The sequence below is a fragment of the Prorops nasuta genome, unplaced genomic scaffold (assembly GCF_024137725.1).
Source record: "Prorops nasuta isolate Cenicafe-Biocafe unplaced genomic scaffold, Cenicafe_Pnas_1.2 PNAS00001, whole genome shotgun sequence".
In the NCBI taxonomy this organism is placed as follows: domain Eukaryota; kingdom Metazoa; phylum Arthropoda; class Insecta; order Hymenoptera; family Bethylidae; genus Prorops; species Prorops nasuta.
Window position 1 is genome coordinate 9,562,597 of NW_027116798.1, and position 22,677 is coordinate 9,585,273.

General features: G+C 30.9%; 1 protein-coding gene and 2 long non-coding RNA genes across 5 annotated transcripts; 2 read left to right on the forward strand and 1 right to left on the reverse strand.

Annotated features, from left to right (window-relative positions):
- The first annotated feature begins 211 nt into the window (after positions 1-211).
- LOC136772608 (uncharacterized) lies at positions 212-1,803 on the forward strand. Its single transcript, XR_010822501.1, has 3 exons — positions 212-460; positions 556-720; positions 818-1,803. It is a non-coding gene; the product is annotated as an uncharacterized lncRNA (long non-coding RNA).
- A 308-nt stretch (positions 1,804-2,111) lies between these two features.
- On the reverse strand, positions 2,112-9,102 carry AlaRS (alanine--tRNA ligase, cytoplasmic). Of its 3 annotated transcripts, none has more exons than XM_066724780.1 (15): positions 9,044-9,102; positions 8,474-8,639; positions 8,226-8,414; positions 8,016-8,161; positions 7,738-7,929; positions 7,264-7,554; positions 7,063-7,172; positions 6,113-6,387; positions 5,717-6,043; positions 5,365-5,623; positions 5,037-5,289; positions 4,713-4,977; positions 2,975-3,259; positions 2,721-2,907; positions 2,112-2,631 (listed from the first exon to the last, which is right to left on the reverse strand). In XM_066724780.1, the coding sequence occupies exons 2-15, from the start codon at positions 8,612-8,614 to the stop codon at positions 2,603-2,605; spliced, it is 2,949 nt and encodes a 982-aa protein (XP_066580877.1). In that variant the 5' UTR covers positions 8,615-8,639; positions 9,044-9,102; the 3' UTR covers positions 2,112-2,602. The 3 variants fall into 3 exon arrangements, with proteins under 3 accessions (XP_066580877.1, XP_066581038.1, XP_066580958.1); XM_066724861.1 differs by having other exon boundaries at positions 2,317-2,631; positions 2,730-2,907; XM_066724941.1 differs by lacking the exon at positions 9,044-9,102 and having other exon boundaries at positions 8,485-8,609.
- A 10,695-nt stretch (positions 9,103-19,797) lies between these two features.
- Positions 19,798-20,340, forward strand: LOC136774383 (uncharacterized). Its single transcript, XR_010822798.1, has 3 exons — positions 19,798-19,847; positions 19,939-20,111; positions 20,204-20,340. It is a non-coding gene; the product is annotated as an uncharacterized lncRNA (long non-coding RNA).
- Positions 20,341-22,677: the final 2,337 nt, after the last annotated feature.

The following is a 22,677-nucleotide window of genomic DNA, read 5'->3' on the forward strand; positions in this document are numbered from 1 at the left end:
TACACTTGATTATTAAAGAAGATAGAAACGCTATAATGTAAGGCTTTGACTAAACTCATTGAGTCAGTCATAGTTAATAAATTAAATAACAAATTTTATGAAAACCAAGTTCTTCCCTATCTCCTCTTTTTATTACAATCATCACTTTTATTTGCCAAAGTTACACATATCACAAATTAATCTGAATCACTACTTTTGACAGCTCATTCATTTCCTTCTGCTTCTATTTACGAAAAGTGTGTAAACACTTTTACACCAAAATGGCGAATGGGTCTCATTTTTGTATCTAACTATTGGTTAAGGCCTATTTTAAGTTGGCACTATACGATATTGACCAATCAGGGTTCTTGGATTTCAACATTCCATGTGCTATAATCAACTAACACCAATTTCCTATGTCCCGCCGTTAGAGAATCACCCTGTATAATAATAACTTCAACCTGATTTTCTTTTTTTTTAAGTAAGTAAAGTTCAATGTTATCGAAGGTGTTAGGTTAATTTCAGTATAACGAAATATTAAAAAATGATTTAATTTCTATTTCTTGTTGTATACAGAATTTAGAACCAATGGGCGTGACAAAATCAACTAGCATGTATAAGAAAATGCCCTAAAACTATTTATGCATTGTGCCAGGATGATCAAACAAAAGCAAGGAGCGAGGACACTTCATTTCAATGAATATAATTGGACTAAAATGGGTCAAACAAATTAGAAACCAGGTTTGTAAAATCTATCTTTGAATGGTTTAAATAAATATAAAGTATTTTATAAACATTTTGATAAAAATGATGTGATGATGGATTCTTCTGTTTGTAGGCTAAAGAAAAACACTGTGCCACCTTGAAATTTACCATCAGCGCAAGCTTATGAGGATTTGGAAGAAATTATCAATGACCCTCTTGCACTGCGAAGGGATGAAAGTGAAGTTCATCAAGTTTTTAGTAAATGTAGGATGTAAGTGATACAATTTAAAACCTATTTGAAAAGATATTCCATCAATTTGCTTTAAAACAAAAATAATCGAAAGTAGTAAATAGTTTAATTACATATTTCTTTAGAACATCTCATTAGTAATTTTATTATTTTTTCCTTTTTAGCATGAAATAGCACAGTATATTCAATGTGGTATTTTAACATAATTTTCGTGCTTAAATTACTATATATAGAAAAATTTAAACGAATATTTAATAAAAACAGAATATCAGCTCTTTTTATTTTAACTTTGGTTAGATATTTCTTAATTATAATAATTTAAGTATCAAAAAGTCATGTAAAATCACTACGTTGAATATACTGTGCTGTTTTTTGCTGAGAATTAATAAAGTAATAAAATGACTAACGAGATATTCTAACAAAATGTGTAATTGAACTTTCTAGCAATTTGCAACAGAATATATATTGTAGAAAATTGTTTTGTATACCAAAACCTATTTAAATAAAAATTGTTTGTGTCAATGTTATGGAAAAATCAAATGGTTGTTCCGTGATCTATAGGAAGAAAAACGTAAAATCTCTATGTTGCGGGAAAATCATGTTAAAGATAAAATTAAAAAATGAGGCAAGTGGGATGTAAGGTACATTAAAAAATATTTTAAAATTTGAGACGCGGTCTAATATATATATATATATATATGGTCTCAATAAAATTAAAACAAAATTAACTTCATATATTTGTAATTTAGGAAGTAGTACAGAAATTTTCATTATTTCAATCAAAAGCTTAATCATTTTAAGGTTTTTGAATGAGACGAAGAAGATTATTGTATAATTTTATACGAGAGGAATAAAATTAAGATTTAGACTGCTTTCAACTTCATATAAATCTATAGATATATATTTTTATACTTATGTTCGATTATGTTGATATTAATATGAAAAGTGTAATTTTAATTGTGTAAACTTTTATTTAATAATAGGTTCTATATGATTTAAAGCACCTCTCGTGATTTGTTTTGTATTATAATTTTGCTTTAAATTGTGTATATCCTCCTATTAATATATACGTTATGTTTTGTATAGGTATGTTAATTTATGATTTCATAATTTTTTCCTTTATACTATTTAATTATGGTATAATGTATGATAAATAGTATATTAAACTTGTTATGTTTGTTTCATATCTATTTTGTAAAATTATTTTATATAATAAAAAACTGTTTAACCTTTATATAATTGTAATTATTTATTTTTAGTATTTTCCTTTAAACTTTAACTTTGAAATTATATATGACTGAAAAGCCCGGTTAGTTCCTCCAAAAAATCTCATAGTTCCTAGGTAGCGCTGCAATCACGGCCCCACTTCTTAACACGGCAGTGTCACCCCCCTGCACTGACTTTTGAACTTTGCCATTACTAAGAAAAATACTATTTTACCATTCTATCGAAAAATGATTTCCTTTTAGAATCACAATATTTATAGCATTTGTTTTATTAGCCCATTTTATAATAAAATTTATCTTTTTATAAGTGACATTAACAAAGAAGAGGTTAGCACTTGAGCTCCATCAATGAATTCATATAGCATTAACTTGTTAGACGTTTCCTAATTTAGTTTTCCATAATTTATGAAAATATTTTCAGGGTCTGCATGTTGAAGAACACTTAGGATTCAACAGTAGAGTCGTCCTTACCTAAAAATATTCAAACAAAATCATTTTATAATAATTAAAAATATAAAATACATTGCATGACATCGAATTTAAATTAAATTGACTTTTACAAGTATTACTTGATATTCCAAGCTTGGCTTTGGCAAAAAGTTCAGCTCTCTTAATGATATTATTTAATGATGAAATATTATTCCCTGATGCTTGAGCCGATTCCGCTTTACCACCTCCTTTTCCATTTATCAGACTAGTAATTTCTTGAATCCATTCGTTTGCTTTTAGACCTTTGACTATTGCAATCTGCGAAATCATGCTACCTTGTTATTTTAATTAATGTATGCATAAAATATCAAAGAAACGAATTTACTTTGGGAACAGAAGCTAAAACAAAGATTTTCTTAGAATCCTGGTCCTCGCTGATAACTAAAGCACTGGTCTCAGGGGATATAAGTCTAACTCTCTTCAAGGCGTAATCCAAAGCTTTTGTATTGTTATAAGCTTTTAGTACTTCCACTAATACTGGAATTCCAATATTAGCTTTAATTTTCTCTTCAACGGCCTCAATCACTAAATTAGCTATTGCAGCTTTGGCTATACGCTCTTTGTCATCGATTGATTTTTTCAGTACTTTCAATATATCACGCATCTCGTCCTGTTGCATATAAAAAGAAAGATTAGAAAAATAATGCTATATCAATAAGTAACACAAGTTGCTTCCGCGAAATTATTGCCAGTACTGGTAGAGCATCATACTACTTTTGTCAATTAACATGTAGTAAGTAGTGATAGAATGATCGCTGTGCTGGCAGTAAATATCCCATTGTAGTCAGTACACTATGTGGTAAATATATTTTTGTTTTTCTTGAAATTCAATTAACTTCACTATGTACTTTCTAGACATAAATTATATACATTTGTACACTCCGGGAAATATAATCTGTCCAACTTATAATTAAATCTTTTAAAAGGCCGTACTTCAATAGCGGTCAACACTTTTCCACATCACGCTGCTTACCTGGTCTAGCACCGAGTCCTGAGGGTCCCGAGCAATAAATCGGGAACAATCGAAGAACCCTAATGTACCTAATACTCTAATCACTAATCTAAAATTACTATTTTTGTATTTTTAATCAAACATATTTGAAATTATTATGAATGCATTCCTTGTATTTTTAACATAAAAGTAAGTCCAAATATGACATTCATCGAACAATTATTTCTTTTAGTTATACCTTGAAGTTGCTACTTTATTATCTATAAATTCTAATAAAAATTCAATTTTACTATATATCTTCGTTATGCGTTAAGTTAAAATAAATCTCCAAAATATTGGAAAGGACATAAACATATTATTAAAAAATTAACAAATATAAATTTTATATTAAGATATAATTGACAAATAAATGTAAATATTTTAAAATATTATTTTCAAAAAGAAAAATGTTTATCATCTCATAAAATTAAAAATTTCAATGTTTTTATTAGGATTCTGCTACGGGTTATTTTATGCTTATTTGGATTATTTATAGACATATTGGAATAAAATAAATTTGATTTTTAACAATTTTAATAAAATGAGAGATGCAAGATATAACTAATACAGAAATAATAGTCCAAATAACGTCATGTTTGGATTCATTTTCATGTTAAAAATACAAGCAATGTATTCATAATAATTTCAAATCTGTTTGATTGAAAATATAAAAATTGTAATTTTGGATTAGTGATTAGAGTATCAGGTATATTAGGGTTCTTCGATTGTTCTCGGTTTATTGCTCGGGACTCGGTGCTAGACCAGGTAACCAGCGTGATGTGGAAAAGTGTTGACCGCTATTGAAGCACGGCCTTTTAAAACATTTGGTTATAAGTTGTACAGAATATATTTCCCGGAGTGTACCATGTATAGAGGAATGATCTAATATTCTATACTATACGTATTAAGGCGGAATTACATGACGCTTGGAGTGACGTGCCACGCGCACTGTGTGGCTAGTCAGAACATAACCCAATTGGCAGTCGAAATGTGTTCCACTCATTAGTTACCACAATCAGAGCACGTCACGCCAAACATTACGCGCTATGTATGTACGCCTTTAATGCATTACCTTCCTCCAGCTAGGAATAATGGCTTGAGAGATGTCTTCGATAAGCTCAACTATTTTTTTTGTATGCAACTTTGAATGAGCTCCTATCTTGTCAGCATTAACAGACATACGAATTTCGTTTACTTGGTTTTGTAATAAAGTTGCTCTATTAAGAGCTTTTGATGCTTCTGGACCGGTAAGAGACATTATCCGGCGAATACCCTTTGCTATAGCTTCTTCACTAACTATTACAAAATCTCCTATATGTCCAGTATAATTTAAATGCCTACAAAAACGTTCGTATCGATTAAGGTTTTAGTGATAATACAGGCAAAAGATTCTTACGTTCCACCGCAAAATTCTACGCTAGTTTTTGTCGCTGCTTCATCCAGAGGATTCTTTTCTAAATCTTCGACTGGTATACCTATACTGACTACCCTTACTGGATCTGGATAAGTCTCCTCAAACATTGCCCGTAGACCTCGAATCGTTTTTGCCAAAGCTAGTTTGCTTTCCTTTGCGTATATCTGTTTGTTATTCCGTACCATTGCGGATGCTACTGCTTCCACATCTTTCACCTGTTGAGTTGTCATGGCCCCTAAATTTACAAGAAGTTTGGCTCACCTTTCATTTTTCCGTAAATTCTGGAATAACTTTTAACGTAATGCGATACCTTTATTTGTAAAATCAAAGCGTAATTTATCGGGCATGACTAGAGAACCCTTTTGATCTACCTCGCTTCCTAGTACATTCCTAAGCGCATAATTAAGAATGTGGGTAGCGGTGTGATTACTCATTAAAAAACGCCTTCTAGTCGTATCGATGTTCAAATTGACCTTATCACCCTTCTTCAGTGTTCCTCCTCCTACAGTTCCTATGTGTAACACATAGCCTGCTCTCACTTGTACATTTGTTATTCGAATTTCCATGTCCTGTGTGAAAGAAATTTTGTATTAACCTATTTTACATTTATACAAATAAAGTGGAAACAAATTCTGAAGCCGTGTCTCGTATAAAATGCATACCTCGTCATCAATCCTGGTAAGAAATCCTTCATCAAAAATTTGACCCCCCTGCTCAGCATAAAAATTGGTTTGGTTCAATAATATACCGACTTGTTGCCCATACAAAACTTGATCAACAAATTGTTTTGCGTGCCTCAAAGCAATTATTTTACTGGTGCATGTTTTAAACTCGTATTCCTTGTATAAATCAGATGATTTCATCATATAATAATTATATTTTTGTGAATCGTCCGTTGGTTTAATACCCATACTTTGCAGTTCGGTTATAGCGTGAATGTCCAAATTGATTTGATCGTCTGTTCCTCCGGCTTTGTGTTGCGATAAAATCTAAAAAAAAACTATTATATATTAATCATTAATTCATAACTGGTGTATTGCAATAATAATTCTGCTTGCTTGGGCATGTTTCTTCGCCTCTTCGTAGCCACCCATGTCGATCTTTAAGTTTTTCTCTTCAATCATAAGCTGTGTCAAATCAACGGGAAAACCATAAGTATCGTATAAACGCCATGCTACATCACCCGGAACTATGTTGGATGCACCTAGTTTCGATATAGCACGATTCAAAAGATTACGTCCCCTAGACAAAGTTTTCAAGAATTGTGATTCTTCCTCGTTAATTACATCAATTATATGCTGTGGATCTTTAACGATTTCAGGAAAAATGTCCCCTAAAAACACATAATCGAACAAATATGTTACTGATATATTTGTAAGCTCATACTGCAGGTCTCCACACAATGAAAAATATGAGGATGAATATTAAACTTAAGAATATAATTTGTCGAATTTGTAGATGTAATTATTTGTTATAACACCTGAGGTAAAAGTAGAGCTTTTTATATGTTTTGAGAGATGAAAATAATTTTATGCTAACAGAGGGAAAGTAAGTCTAGCGAGAAGAAAAGTAGCCCACGAAAGAACTGAGTGAGGAAAAAGTAAATTATTTTCACCCCGTCAAAACATGAATGATAATGTTAACCTTTAGACTGCCGAGCACCACTGAAGTGCCGCTAAACCTTCGTTATAATTTCCCCATGAATATATTGTTAATAAGTAAAATGATGTGGTAGAACCTATTTAAAAATATACATGGAAAAAGCACCGGCAGTCTAAAGGTTAACCACGGAAAAGGATCAACTTCGATACTGTATGAAGTTTCAATGTACTCGGCTTCATTAATATTTTTCGCCTCGTGCATTCCAACTTCGCACCTCATTGGAAATTGCTCAATTTTCCCCTAGGTTAACAATGTATTATAAACCAATAATATTCTTGTTTAATGTTGTTTCTTAAATATTCCGTTCTGCGGAGCCTTTAATGCAAACATGTATCGAAAAATTTACCTAGAATATCTACCACCACATTCACCAAACTTGCGAAAAAACCCGGTTTAGCATTCAATTTCTCCGTAGCATAACGCACGGCGCGTCTCAAAATTCGTCTTAAAACATATCTAGATGATAAAAAAGAATAACGAATTATATATCTGCAGTTAGGTATAATTATTCTATAGTTTGTGCTTTACTAAGAAAGATTTTCTTCACCCTCTGCCAGTATTGTCAGGCATTCCTCCATCCGCAAGTGCAATAGTAAGAGTTCGCGCATGATCCGCAAGAACTCTGTAGGCCATATCAATGCCATCTTTGTCATCTGCTCCTACTCTACCTTGGTATGCTGCGACTCCAGCGCCTAATTCAATGGCGTGGAATAATGGTACAAACAAGTCTGTATCATAATTGGAACGTTTATTTTGGATAACTGAAACTAATCTCTCCAAACCAAGCCCACAATCGATATGCTTTTTCGGCAAAGCTCTCAAACTTCCATCCGATTCCCTGTAATGCAATGCATATTCATTCAACTAAAGAGATACATAAGTTATTTGGTTCACTGCTAAATCCTGTACTGAATTTACAATGGCCAATGAGGACACTGCATTTAACTCGCAATCTCATATCCTTATTGGTTCTTGCATATCTAGAACAGGATCGGTTACATTGAATTTAAGTGCAGTTAACCTGTTATACTGTATGAAAACTAAATTCCATATCTCCAAAACATCAGGATCATCCATGTTAACAAATTGAGCAGCTTCTCTGTTACCAATTCGATCATAGTGTAGTTCACTACATGGGCCACATGGTCCTGTTTCACCCATCTCCCAAAAATTATCTTTCATATTTCCTGGCAATATATGAGATGGGGGAACACTTAAAATATTAAAGATTAAATGAATTAAAACACTTTAATATAATGTAAAGCAGTCCTTTACTTGTGAATTAGAGGCATTGTTTACCCAAGAGACAGCCAAATCTCTTTGCATTCGTCATCCGGAATTAGACCAGAGTTTTCATTGCCTCCAAAATATGTTACATACAAACGATCAGCACGTAATTTCAATACAATAGTTAAAAATTCCCAGGCCCAAGTACAGATTTCTTTCTATAATGATATATATATATATATGGTAGCAAAAGTATAAAATTAACCAAACATTTTGTACTACCTTGAAATAATCTCCAAATGACCAATTACCCATCATTTCGAAAAATGTGTGATGATAGACATCTTTTCCAACATCATCCAAATCATTATGCTTACCTCCTGCTCTGATACATTTCTGACTATTAACAACCCGTGTCCATTTAGCCATATCGCTATTTGGATCAACAGTGCCCAAAAATATTGGCTTAAACTAGAACATAAAGATAGAATGTACAATTAAAACATGAAAAACAATTTAATGTTTATTACCTGATTCATGCCTGCATTGGTAAATAATAAAGTAGGATCGTCATGTGGTATAGTTGAGCTGGAATGTACATATTCATGATTTTTTGACTTAAAAAAATCTATGTATGCCTCACGGACTTGTTTGGCACTCATCAAAGTCATATTGCTCCAAAGTCAGAAGACCTTACTGTAACATTAATAGCAAAACAGGTGAAATATGAGCAGACCATATGGAAAGCTAAATCAGACGGAGCAGAAAATCATGTATATTGAAAAAGGCAGACGTTCTTTGGCCATTTTTCAGTATTTACTGTCAGTACTGCGAGTATTATTATATCTTTGTCAATAATGAAACATTAAGAGATAGATTGATAGAATGATATTCGCAGGACCCGCAGAATTAACTCTGGAACACATCTACATAAAGCCGAAATCAGACGATGCTTTTTTATTTGCTGGATTGCTTGCTGAACTTAAAATGATAACTACTTATTGGATATCAGCATTGTTAAAATCAATCAGCAACTAACATTTTAATTACGGCAAGTAATTCCACATGTGATAAAGCATTGCCTAACCTATATTACTTACATCAGCAGTTGCCAGTTGGACCCAGTTGGACCAGTCCGACCAGGGGCTGGACACTCAAGCCTCGAGGCTCGAATTATTAGTACCGAAGGCAATTCTTGGCCAACTAAAAAAAGTTAAAATTGAGGAAAATACAGTATTTAAGTTGGTAGCAGTGCTTGATGCGTTGGGTGAAAAATGGTCACGTTAGGCTAGTAAGGACGATATCTTGTTACTTGACTATAGCATAATTCGCTATAGGAATATTACCAAATTTCGTTTAATTTAGTTGTGTTAAACGTAATGAATAAAATTATTTGAGACAAAATGGTATCTATAATGAACAGTAAAAAATATAATTAAAGTAACAAAATAATTAAAAATCCAATGCTTTTAGTTTGATGCCATAATATGGTGAAAGCAGCCAGCTTTAATGAAAACTGAATACCAAAATATTATAAGAACCGAAAATCGTTTAAATGCATTGCAACTAACTATTATACATATCATAAATTTATTTAAATGATTACAATAAAAGAATATATAAAATATTTTAAAGGTTGTCCTTTAATGTTATTACTCCGATTAAACGTTCTAATTGAAACATGGGGCATTCCTCATCAAATCACGGAGCTCCGAAACAAACTACTTTTTATTTTCTTGAAAATTGTTTACTGTGTACAACTTTTTGATATAAACTTCAGTGTAAATTTGTAGAATTTTTCATTAATTCTAAAAAAACCCTTGTGAATTGTTGAAAATTCAACGCTTTAACGATTCCGAGGTTTTAAATGTTTATATTTAAAAGAAGAAGTAAGATATTTCAATGTTCGGCATGCCAATTTCCTCATCTTGAATTGAATTTTATTGTAAAAAAATATGAAATAATAATTTCCCTATTATCTATTTATTTTACATCGAATCAAAGTAAAATTTTTAGTTTTTCAAAGTGAACATCATTTTTCATTTTATTTTTAAATTTTCAGATAAAAAACAATTTTTAAGGCCAATATAATCATGGAACAATCTTCGGTTCTTTTGTTTACGTCGAAATAAGAGGAAAATATTTTTTTTGTAGGGTGATGATTTGTAATTAAAAGATATATGATACTTTCTTCTTCATTTTAAGCATAACAAAAGAACCGAAAATTGTTCCATAGTCGCATTGGCATTAAGAATCGTGTTTTTATCATAGCAATTTTGATTGATATATCTAAGTATGTAAAACAGACATCGCTATGAACACAATATTTTTTTAAACGTTTAATCAAGTACTATTTGGAAAAATATAGAGTTGCGCAGCATAATTAATGCTGGTAACATTGTAGATTAATCAACATTCCCAGACACATTTTTTTTACATCTGAAAATCAGTATTATATTAAAAAAGCTATTATAAGAAATTTTATTTTTTTCTTTTTTTAAAAATCTTACTGTATTATCAGATAGAGCAGTTTGCTGTGTGCATCATTGGAAGATCAAAATGACTCGTTAATAGATTTTCAAGTAAGGCCATAGTCTTCTCGGGAAATTTCAATCTAAATTGAGAGGTTGAGGGATCCCTTTAAGAATAAATAAGCCTTTTTTCATTTTCTGAAGGGACAAGCCAAAAAATTAAAAATAAGTTTTTGTTAATGCTGTTGATTATTATTCAGTCTTTGCACGCTCTTAGGTATGAAAAGATTTCAAAGATAAATTAGTATATGCTTATGTTTTTCTCTTCACTTTATTACGATTTGCTTGGTGAATTGTAAAATATTTCTTTTTGGTGACCATATCAACTTATAGTCACTATAAACTAGAATCTGATCTAGCAATTGGCTAATTTTACTGGCTAGTCCATTTAGGCAGACACTATGCAAAAAGGCAAAAACTGTGGACAATCTACGACATAAAGAAAAAATGATTTTTAATTTTGTGGCTTTTCCCTTCATAAAATGAAAAAATGTCTAATTCATTCTTAAAGGGATCTCTCAAGTTCTCCACTCTCTTAGGTTGAAATTTCTTGTGGACCTATGGCCTTACTTGAGAATCCATTTTCGAGTCATTTTGATCTTCCAATGATGCAGCAAACTGTTCTATCTGATAAAACATTGAGACCTCCAAAAACAGAAAAACATACAATTTCTTATAATAGCTTTTATAATAAAATACTTATGTTTTGACTATCTTAGAGCAGTTCATATGCCGCTCCACCGAAAAGATAAAGCGACTTGAAAATTAATCTACGAATAACGCCGTATTATTCTCCAGATTTTTCAACCAAATGGATGCTATCGAGGATCGTTTTAAAAATAGGCAGAAAATAAATTTCATCAGCATCAGGATCAGGAATGTAAAACATTAGGAGATAATATTAATAATCGGCGTAGTTGCGTGCGTGTGTGTATATGCGTGTACGACAATACTGATCGGCGGAGAAGTACAAATTTCTTTTTTTTTAAGGGGAACTGTCAACGAAAGTGAAATGAAAGTAATTTTTCCGTTGAATCAAATCCCTGATTTATCGGTTTAAAATTGATTTATCTCAGCAATGATGCTTTTCCGGACCTTATAGTACAGGACTTTTCGACTTAGTTTATGCTCAAGAATATATGGTTAAAATTAAAAGCATCATTGCTGATACACCCTGTCTATTGACTCGAAGATGGTAAGTACTTCCTGACGCTATATTGTACCTGAAATATTTATTTTATACTTCGAATTGGTATTATGCTTTTCCGTTAGCTTTCGAAATATTTAGGGGAGAGTGGGGCAAAATGATCACTCGGGGTAAAATGATCCCTGAGGGTTTTATAGAAACTATTGATACTATTCGTTTAAACATTAATCAATATTAAAATATAAACTTCTAAATACACAATAATATAATATTGTAATGTCTATTTTTAATATGTAAAAAATTGTTAGCGGCATTTATATGTTTTTCATCATTTTTCTGTAAGATAAGCCATTTTTGAATCATATTGGAAATAAATGTGGGGATACTTTTCAAATCGCAAAATTGGGTAAATCATAATAGGTATTAACTTTTATTTCCTCTTAAAATTAATTTAAAATCGGCTTTGGTAAAATTGTAAGATTCGATGAAAGATGCGCAGCTCATTTTGAGCAAAACGATCCCAGTGGATTCATTTGTAAGAAGCAGCCGGTGCTCAAAAAGTAGTAACGATAATGACAACGAATGTATTTTTCATACAACAAACAGTTTAAAAACGAGACTTATTGAGAAGATTGGATCCAGTGTACTTTTTTCACGCTTTTTGCGCTTTAAGCGACTATTATACTTGAATAACACGTTTTCTTTTCATAAAATTCAGAATGTTAGCACTAAAATATGCTTTCTACTTTTTTATAGAAAGTATTATAGCTTTTGTCTATCGTATCTATAAATATAAATTCATTATTTTAATTTATTCGGCATGGGATCATTTTGTCCCACTCTCACCTACAAGTTAATTTTTGTCTATTTTTCACCCTTCGACGGCGATATTTTCAATAATTTTGCGTGTTGAACGTCAAACATATAGCAAAAATTATATATAGGTGCTAGCTAATAAATGATAAATATAAGAAATAAAATATTTTTTCTCATAAATTGTTGTAAATTTAAAAAATGTATTCTATTTGATTTTTTTACATTCAATATAATTGTTTAAATTTTCTGTAACATTAATTTTTAATGTATATATATAAATACTTAGAAGACTGGGTCCGATAAGACTGATAGATTATTTTTAAACTTTACCTAAATTGACCGTAATTAATAAGAATTAATCAAATAGCTTAATCAAATTATTGAATGATTTGATACTATAGTAAAAAAATATATCAAAGAATGCCTGAAAAAACAAGATTAAACAAAAATATTATTCAAATGGGCATCAAATTCTAAAGAAGCGCAATAACGCCATCTACGCAGTGCTGCCAATTATATTGCTCAGGATTTTAGGTTGGCTAAAGACTGCCTTCGAGCCTAGGGTGACAAATAAGAAAGGGTGGGGGTAGCTGAGTGTCCTATCTCTGAGTCCGACCAGTCACCAAACAGAGAATTATCGGTCGTATTCATACATACACTATTGCTCAATAATTTTGCGGCAGGCGAGGGGCAGTGGGGATAAGGGAGGCAAGGGGTTATCTAGGGAATTCTAGTGGATACCGTCAAATTTTTGATCGGCTATCCCTTTGACGTCAAAAGAGCTGTCAAAAGCTAAATTAACCTGTATTTTGAAGAAATACAGAAACATAAATATTTTTAAAAAACAAATAAGAAGAAAGAAAGAAAGGATTTTAATAAATATATAAAGAAAAAATATCAGATGAGTATTAGTTAATAGGAAATGTTAAAGTAATTGTAAATTATTAAGAAAATATACTTTGTGGTTTTTTTATTTCTGTTACAGGTTAAATGCTGTTTCTGATGAGCTTAAATTACAGAAAAGAAATATATATAGACCAATAAATAAAAAAGGACTAATTTATGAAGCATTTCTGTGTGGACCAGTCATTTCAATAATTATGATGTAATGTTCTAATAGTGAATGTGTAAGCGTTTGGTGTATATACACAAAGAAATTTTATTATAAATTAATAATTATATATAATAATGTGTTGATTCTTATTACTATAAATTAAAGCTAGTTCAATTAAAATATTCTTTTTCTTTCCTCCTTATCCAAATTCTATACATAGTAATTACATATTCTCGTAGAATCTATTCTTTAAACTAATTAAATTGTAACTATTTGGAATGTGCAAGTCATAACTATTTGCTTCAATGATATTTATTATTCATTGTAAGAGAAATTGCATAGAGCCCTTGCAAATTTCTTATTAATATGTCACATCCTTCTACATATTATCTTTTATGACATTTATATGCCTCCTTCGCACTATTTTTTTCTAGTCTATAACATATAAAAATAATTTTACAATCATTAATTATTACACGCAGATCTGATGATTCTGCTGATCTCTAATAAATTTTATAAATTTTGAAATCATTGATAAACCATTGTCTAATTAAATTTGAAAAATAGGCATTTGAATGATGTTATTTAAATTTGGTATCTCTTTTGTGAGATATGTTCTCATAGTACTTGGGAAGATAAAGTTCTTTAGAAGGTATGTGTATACTAATGAGTTCATTTTGCTTTCAGCTTCGAATAGTTTTTCAACTACGTGTTTGGATATACATTTTGAATATAGAATACATTTATTTTGTTACTCCTATTATAATGTTGACAGAATTGGTAGTAAGATATATCAATCATCTGAAAATAATAGAATATATATATGGCGACTAGATAAATTAAGGATTTAAGACAGATAATTCTCAACAACAATCAGGAGTAACAAAATAAGTATTGTATATTAGGAATGGATATCCAAATATGTAGTTGGAAAATTATTTGAAGCTGAAAACAAGATTAACTCAGCAGTATACATGAATGTATTGGAGGACAATATCCTGTCAAATGTAAAGAAAAGATATCATGTAGACGAAGTACCAAACATTATATTTAAGTACAATAAATTAAGTGAAGTGTCTAGATTCTTCAAATTTAATAGAGCAATAGCTTACCTATCATCCTCACATTGATAGAATCAATTAGACAGCAGAATAAGCATACTTCAGCGTATTTGAAAATATCTAGAGAAATATTGGTATATGTTGAAAACTAGAAGAAGGAACAAACAAGGGAAATAAATGTCACACAAGATGTGAAAGAATGTGACAGATCAATAAGAAATTTGAAGAGTCTCTATGCAATTTGTTTCGCATTGAATAATACAAATAATTGAAGCAAATAGTTATGACTTGCACATTTCAAATAGTTGCAATTTAATTAGTTTAAAGGATAGATTCTATGAGAATATCTAATTACTATGTATGTATAGAATTTGGATAAGGAAGAAAGAGAACGAGTATTTTAATTGAACTAGCTTTAATTTATAGTAATAGGAATCAACACATTATTATATATAATTATTAATTTATAATAGAATTTCTTTGTGTATATACACCAAACGCTTTCACAATCACTATTATAACATAATTAAACCATAATTATTGAAATGACTGGTCCACACAGAAATGCTTCATAAATTAGTCCTTTTTTATTCATAGGTCTATATATATTTCTTTGCTGTAATTTAAACTCATCAGAAACAGCATTTAACCTGTAACATATATAAAAAAACCACAAAGTATATTTTCTTAATAATTTACAATTACTTTAACATTTCCTATTAACTAATACTCATCTGATATTTTTTCTTTATATATTTATTAAAATCCTTTCTTTCTTTCCTTTTATTCGTTTTTTAAAAATATTTATCTTTCTGTATTTCTTCAAAATACAGGTTAATTTAGGTTTTAACAGCTCTTTTGACGTCAAAGGGATAGCCGATCTAAAATTTGACGGTGTCCACTAGAATTCCCTAGATAACCCCTTGCCCCTCTTATCCTACTGCCACTCCTCAGACGCAAGATTATTATTGAGCAATAGTGCAGTGTTGCCAGAAAGTAGACCGTCGGTCTCAACTCAACTCCTCTATACTATCTTATAGCAAAAATTTAAAGACAACAGCGTCAACAGCAGACGAAACGCGACATTGACAAATATGAAGATGACGTTTTGGACGTAGTAAAAGTATTATCCAGAAAGCATATTATTTATGTTGGAAATGTAGGGATGTCGCAAAATGGAATGGAAAATAATACAATTATGGTGCATATATATAATATTATTTATCAAGTATAAAAGGGAAGAGATCGGATGCAATTTTCAGTCTATAAAGAGGAAAAAGCATCAGATAAGCATCGGGAGCAGCAAGTCAGAAGAAAGATTAATTTAACAAAGCAAAATATTCTTTAATCTTTCTTTTGATTTACTGCTCCCGATACTTATCTGATGCTTTTTCCTCTTTATAGGCTGAAAATTACATCCGATCTCTTCCTTTTTATACTTGATAAATAATATTATATATATGCACCATATTTGCATTATTTTCCATTCCATTTTTCAACATCCCTACGTTTCCAACATAAATAATATGCTTTCTGGATAATACTTTTACTACGTCCAAAACGTCATCTTCATATTTGTCAATGTCGCGTTTCGTCTCCTGTTGTCTTTAAATTTTTGCTATAAGATAATATAGAGTAGTTGAGATGGACATGAATCAATTTTGCGAGAAACATTTTTGCTACAAGATAGTATAGGGAAGCAGAAACTATACCTGTACATGATCCAATTTTGAACAGTGTACGTTTAATATTTAAATTAAATGGAAAACAGTAATTTGACTATAGTAATATTTACTATAGTCAAATAACACGAAATCTCCTATGTGTTAGAGAAAACTCCTGTATGTGTTAAACACAAAAATTGTAAAGGCGTAAACTTTATACACAAAAAAAATACCTATAAATACTTAGGATGTTCAATTGATTTCTCGTCATAAAAAATTTCCATTGTCTTTGTAAGTACTGAGTGCACCGCTTCATAGTAGACAGAATGTGTTGTTTAAAATAACTTTTTTAATATAAAATTAGGGCTTTTATATAAAAAATGTCCTAATTTTTTTCAACTAGACCTCTTAATACTTTCATATATTTGATTATTTTATTCTTGTTCTTTCTATTCAGGACACTATATTGTTCCATCAAGCATCAAATTCTTTTTAGCAATGCCCAATTATCTGAAAATATGAAAAAGAAAGCAAATTATCATGCAATAATGATATACATTCAGAAGGAGCACTAAAAGGATAATATCTGTCTACCTACCTAAAAAATTAATACAGAATTTAATTTTATAGGCTTATATATCGTTCCTTTAAGTTGAAGAATTATTTTATGTGATCCTCAACTAGAGTACCTATAAAATTGATAAATCTTTTAACAAAGAAATTTGCCCTAAATCTTACATTTTATATAATAATAGATATATAAACTGTAAAATAAAATAACTTATCTGATCCATTTTTGTTTATCTATAATTGTTGTGATTTGCAATTAATCATTTTACTCCAAAAATTCATGTTCACTCTCATAACCCACTTCATTTACACATATTACTAACACATACTTAAAACAATATGGCACCTTCAGCTTCTAGTTTCCAATCTATGAATTTTTCGTGATATCATGTTTGTTGCCAACCTCTTAGTACAAAAATTAGTAGACCGTTCTGCAAATTGTCGCCGTACCGTTTTCGATAATTGTCGTTAAAAATGTCGGTCGCTACCGAATTCTATCGTTAACTTAACGACGACCGTGATAGGCGTCGGTAGATGTTTACCGAGAAAGTAAATACAATAAATGTCACAAATATTTCTTAAATTAATATTTAGAAATCACAAAAAAGTACTTACAATAAATTCTCTTTATAAATTAAGGCTTACAGTAAAAATCCTAGGAAATAAAATTTAATATTTTTCTAATTTTTATATTTAAAAATAACTATATATATATATATATATACAGGGTCTTTTCCTAACAGCGGAGCATAGGAGATTCGTGTTAGTTGACTATAGCACTCGGAATGATGGAATCTGAGAGCGCTGATTGGTCAATATTACGTAGTACCCACAGATAATAGGCCGTTACCAATAGCAGAGATGAAACGGGAGATTGCTCATGCGAGGTCCCGAGGCAATCCCTACCGGTAGGCGGCGCTGGTGTTGGCAAACGCGTGTCTCAGGTCCATCTAACCCCTAACGCCATCTATCGGAAGAGACCACGAAGCACGAGCGTTAAGCTTAGAATAGGGTAAAACATATATGCATTGTTGCCAGAAAGCGGAATAAAGAGAGAGCGGAGATATTTTCTCGGACCTCTCTGTCTTTCTCGCTGTTAGCTTCTAGCAGAAGAGTCGAGGCAAAATCTTTCCGTTTCGCTTTGCCGAAAATCTACCAATATTCGATGTCATTTATATTTGCAGGCCAATGCCTTTATACATGATTTTTTCAGCATATTTATTTATCAGCATTGACTTATTTAAATCAATAATAAATTAAGGAAATGCGTAATTGTTATATAATAATTATTTTAACTATAATTTCATCGTTTATTTCGCTTATTTCCGTAAAATCTGAATTTCTTTAGTTTATTATTGATTATTGTAAGTCAATGGCCATTAAAAAAAATTTAATCTTAAAAAAAAAAAGAAAAGTACCGTTCAGGAATCGAACCCGGACCCACAAATCGCCACGCGATTACCTTACCGCCTAGACCACGAGGCTTCTTCAGTGCACCGTAAACAGATAGTCTTTTTAAGGGCTTGAAATCTTCTTTTAAACCATATAAATAAACGAGCAACCGACAGCTTTATTCATTATTATTCTGTCATAATGGTACACAAATTAAGGAATAATTATATTTTGAATAGTTTTCAAAAGCTTTTCCAATAGCCAAGAACGAAGATAAATAATCAACGCTCGCAGTTTCCGTTCTTGGTTATTGGAAAAGCTTTTGAAAATCTACATTATATAATTATTCTTTAATTTGTGTACCATTATTATAGAATAATAATGAATAAAGATGTCGGTTCTTCGTTTATTTATATGGTTCAATAGAAGATTTCAAGCCCTTAAAAAGACTATCTGTTTACGGTGCACTGAAGAAGCCTCGTGGTCTAGGCGGTAAGGTAATCGCGTGGCGATTCGTGGGTCCGGGTTCGATTCCTGATCGGTACTTTTCTTTTTTTTTTAAGATTAAATTTTTTTAAATTGCCATTGACTTATAATAATCAATAATAAACTAAAGAAATGCAGATTTTACGGAAATAAGCGAAATATAACGATGAAATTATAGTTAAAATAATTATTATATATCAAATACGCATTTCCTTAATTTATTATTGATTTAAATAAGTCAATGCTGATAAATAAATATGCTGAAAAAATCATGTATAAAGGCATTGGCCTGCAAATATAAATGGCATCGAATATTGGTAGATTTTCGGCAAAGCGAAACGGAAAGATTTTGCCTCGACTCTTCTGCTAGAAGCTAACAGCGAGAAAGACAGAGAGGTCCGAGAAAATATCTCCGCTCTCTCTTTATTCCGCTTTCTGGCAACAATGCATATATGTTTTACCCTATTCTAAGCTTAACGCTCGTGCTTCGTGGTCTCTTCCGATAGATGGCGTTAGGGGTTAGATGGACCTGAGACCAAGGTTGCCAAGTGTAGTACTTTCGGTACTACCGTAGTACCCAAAAGCGACATATCCTATAGCGTAGTACTATTTTGGGTACTACGCTATAGTCGCTGCTGATACTACTGGTCGGCGGAAATACGTCAGAGGGTAGAGACTGTAGAGGGGCTGCAATATAGACAATATGTCAAAATACATAATGCATGGTCCGTGAGCCAAGACAAATGTTAGTATTATTGTATCGTAGTACATACATGCCACAAGTTATAAAGTAATATAAAGAAATAATGAGTAAGTGACAGTTTTAATCTTACTGACAGCTGATATACTGATGGTATAAGTGAATAAATAAAGTGAAGAAATTTGTAAAATGTACATAAAAATAATTTTTAAAAGTATATAAAGGATTTAACATTTTAGATAAGTATAACAATAAATTTTATAATATAAAATGTAAGATATAAATATTTTGTGGTACTTTGTGGGATTTTATTTCAGATTAAATTATAGTAATGTGTTTACTATGTCACTACTGAGGATGGAGCTATGTGGATTGACCATTAAAATGAAAGGAATAGATTCACCATATTATGGTTACTGTGTCATCGCTGAGGATCAAACTGTGTTAATTGAGATGAATATTAAAATAAACAAGTCACATTGGGTAAATACGATACAAATAAAGAAGCTGACAGATTATATTTATAATTTCAAATGTAAGATTTTATATAGTACTTTTTGGGATTTTGTTTCAGACTAAATTATTGTAAAGTGTTTACTATGTCAATGCTGAGAATGGAGCTATGTGGATTGAGCATTAAAACAAAAAGAATAGATTCACCATAATGTTGTTTCTGTGTCATCGCTGATGAGGATTAAACTGTGTTAATTGAGACAGATATTAAAATAAACGAGTCAGCAATTTTGGGTAAATACAATAATAAATAAGGAAAATGACAGAATAGATATATAATATAAAATGTAAGATGTTTTATAGTACTTTGTGGGATTTTGTTTCAGATTAAATTATAGTAATGTGTGTTTACTGTATCACTGCTGAGGATGAAGCTATGTGAATCGAACATTAAAAAAAAAGAATAGATTCACCATAATGTGATTACTGTGTCATCGCTGAGGATCAAACTGTGATAATTGAGATGAATATTAAAATAAAGAAGCTGACAGATTAGATATATAATATAACATGTAAGATATTTTACAGTACTTTGTGGGATTTTATTTAAAGTTAATATATGTAAAATAAAATTTTTGTTTTCTTTTTACAATTGTATCTATATTATTTACTATATGTTGCAATCTCTTAAAATTAAGCCTCTGCTTTTATTAGCAAACTAATAGTTCCACACGGCAGTGATGCCAGAATCAAGCTTTTAGTAACAAAAATGAAGATAAGCGCTAGCCAGCAGCAGTATAGAAAATTTAAAGGGAAGCGGTACAAACACAACTATGCCTGGAGAGCATAGGTGTGATTTGGACTTCAGGCAACATTGGCTTTAGAAGAGCGACTACCGCTAACCGTGACATTTTTACGTGTTATCCGTGTGAAGTGGTGCTGCGTTTACCTAAAAACTCAAAGCAAATAAAAATGCTTTTCCTAAATTGATTTGTAATATTGATAAAATGGTCAAATGTAGCCATTAATTAATTAGATTTGGTAATAAATACAGAAAATGCGTTTTATTATAACAAATGAGTTGGGGTAAAATAAACTCAATGTTTTTATATTAATCTGTTGACAAATGCATTTTTTATTTATTATTGAGTCCAATAAATTAATGGTTATTAAAAAAAAAATTCCTTGTAATGAAAAAAAAAATGAAAAAATTCTAAACTTCACCAAGCTCGAACACGAGCCCACCGCATGACAAACGACAACCTTACCACCTGCGCTACAGCGCTCACTTGATGTACCAAGAGCAAAACAGCCTTTTAAAGACTGACTACAATTCTTTCACTAACTCGTCATAAACGATCAAGAATTAGCTGCAATAATAAATACATTTATCTCCATAGCATTATTGCACTAAATTTATTATGTTTTTAATTTGAAGCATACATTTTACATGAAGATACGATACTTTAAGGATGTTCATGCAATACTTTAAATACAAAACTATTCATATGCTGGTTTATCATAGTTATTCGACTACATATAACAAATATTATAATATTACTTAATTAATTTATGATAGTTGAGCATATGAGTAGTTTTGTATATAGAGTACTGAATGGTTTTAAATTATCATATCTTCATGCAAAATGTATGCTTCAAATTAAAAACAATAAATTTAGTACAATAATGCTATGTAGATAAATGTATTTATTATTACAGCTAATTCTTGATCGTTTATGACGAGTTAGTGAAAGAATTGTAGTCAGTCTTTAAAAGGCTGTTTTGCTCTTGGTACATCAAGTGAGCGCTGTAGCGCAGGCGGTAAGGTTGCCGTTTGTCATGCGGTGGGCTCGTGTTCGAGTCTTGGTGAAGATTAAAATTTTTTCATTTTTTGTTTCATTACAAAGAATGTTTTTTTTAATAACCGTTAACTTATTGGACTCAATAATAAATAAAAAAATGCATTTGTTAACAAATTAATATAAAAACATTGAGTTTATTTTACCTCAACTCATTTGTTATAATAAAACGCATTTTTTGTATTTATTACCAAATCTAATTAATTAATGGCTACATTTGACCATTTTATCAAAATTAAAAATCAATTTAGGAAAAGCATTTTTATTTTATTTATTCACTTATACCATAAGTACATCAACTGTCAGATAGATCAAAGCTGTCACTACTCCTTATTTCTTTATTACACTTTATTTTTCCGTATACTAACATTTGTCTTCGTTCACGCCGTTCACGGTGACAGGCTGTGAATATAATATATATAATTTTTGATATATTACGTTCTGCATTTAAGATGGCTACTGACGTATTTCCGCTGGCAGTATACTTTGTGCAGTCTGCATTCCTTATATCAAAATTCACTTACTATAGAGCGTAGTACTATTCAAGATGGCGGACTTGGCAACCTTGCCTGAGACACGCGTTTGCTAACACCAGCGCCGCCTACCGGTAGGGATTGCCTCGGGACCTCGCATGAGCAATCTCCCGTTTCATCTCTGCCAATAGTGATAGGATATTGCCCTAAGAATATCGATACATCTGTCTGATGCGTATAGTTAGTTCCTGATATAATATAGTACTTATATCATGTAAAATATATCGATATCTCGAATATCGAATTCGTATTGGATAAAAGTATAGATTCGTCTTTCTTTCAACTGACTTCATTGCTTACTTTCTCGGTAAAATTATTAGCTGTGTTTTATTTAGCTACATTTTTAACACTTTTTACACTTTTCGTGTTTGTGTCTTTATCCATTATATAATGTATATGCTGACACCATAAAAAGTACCCAAAGTGCAAAAAGTGTAGCAATTACCTGTTATATGTATATTGATAAAG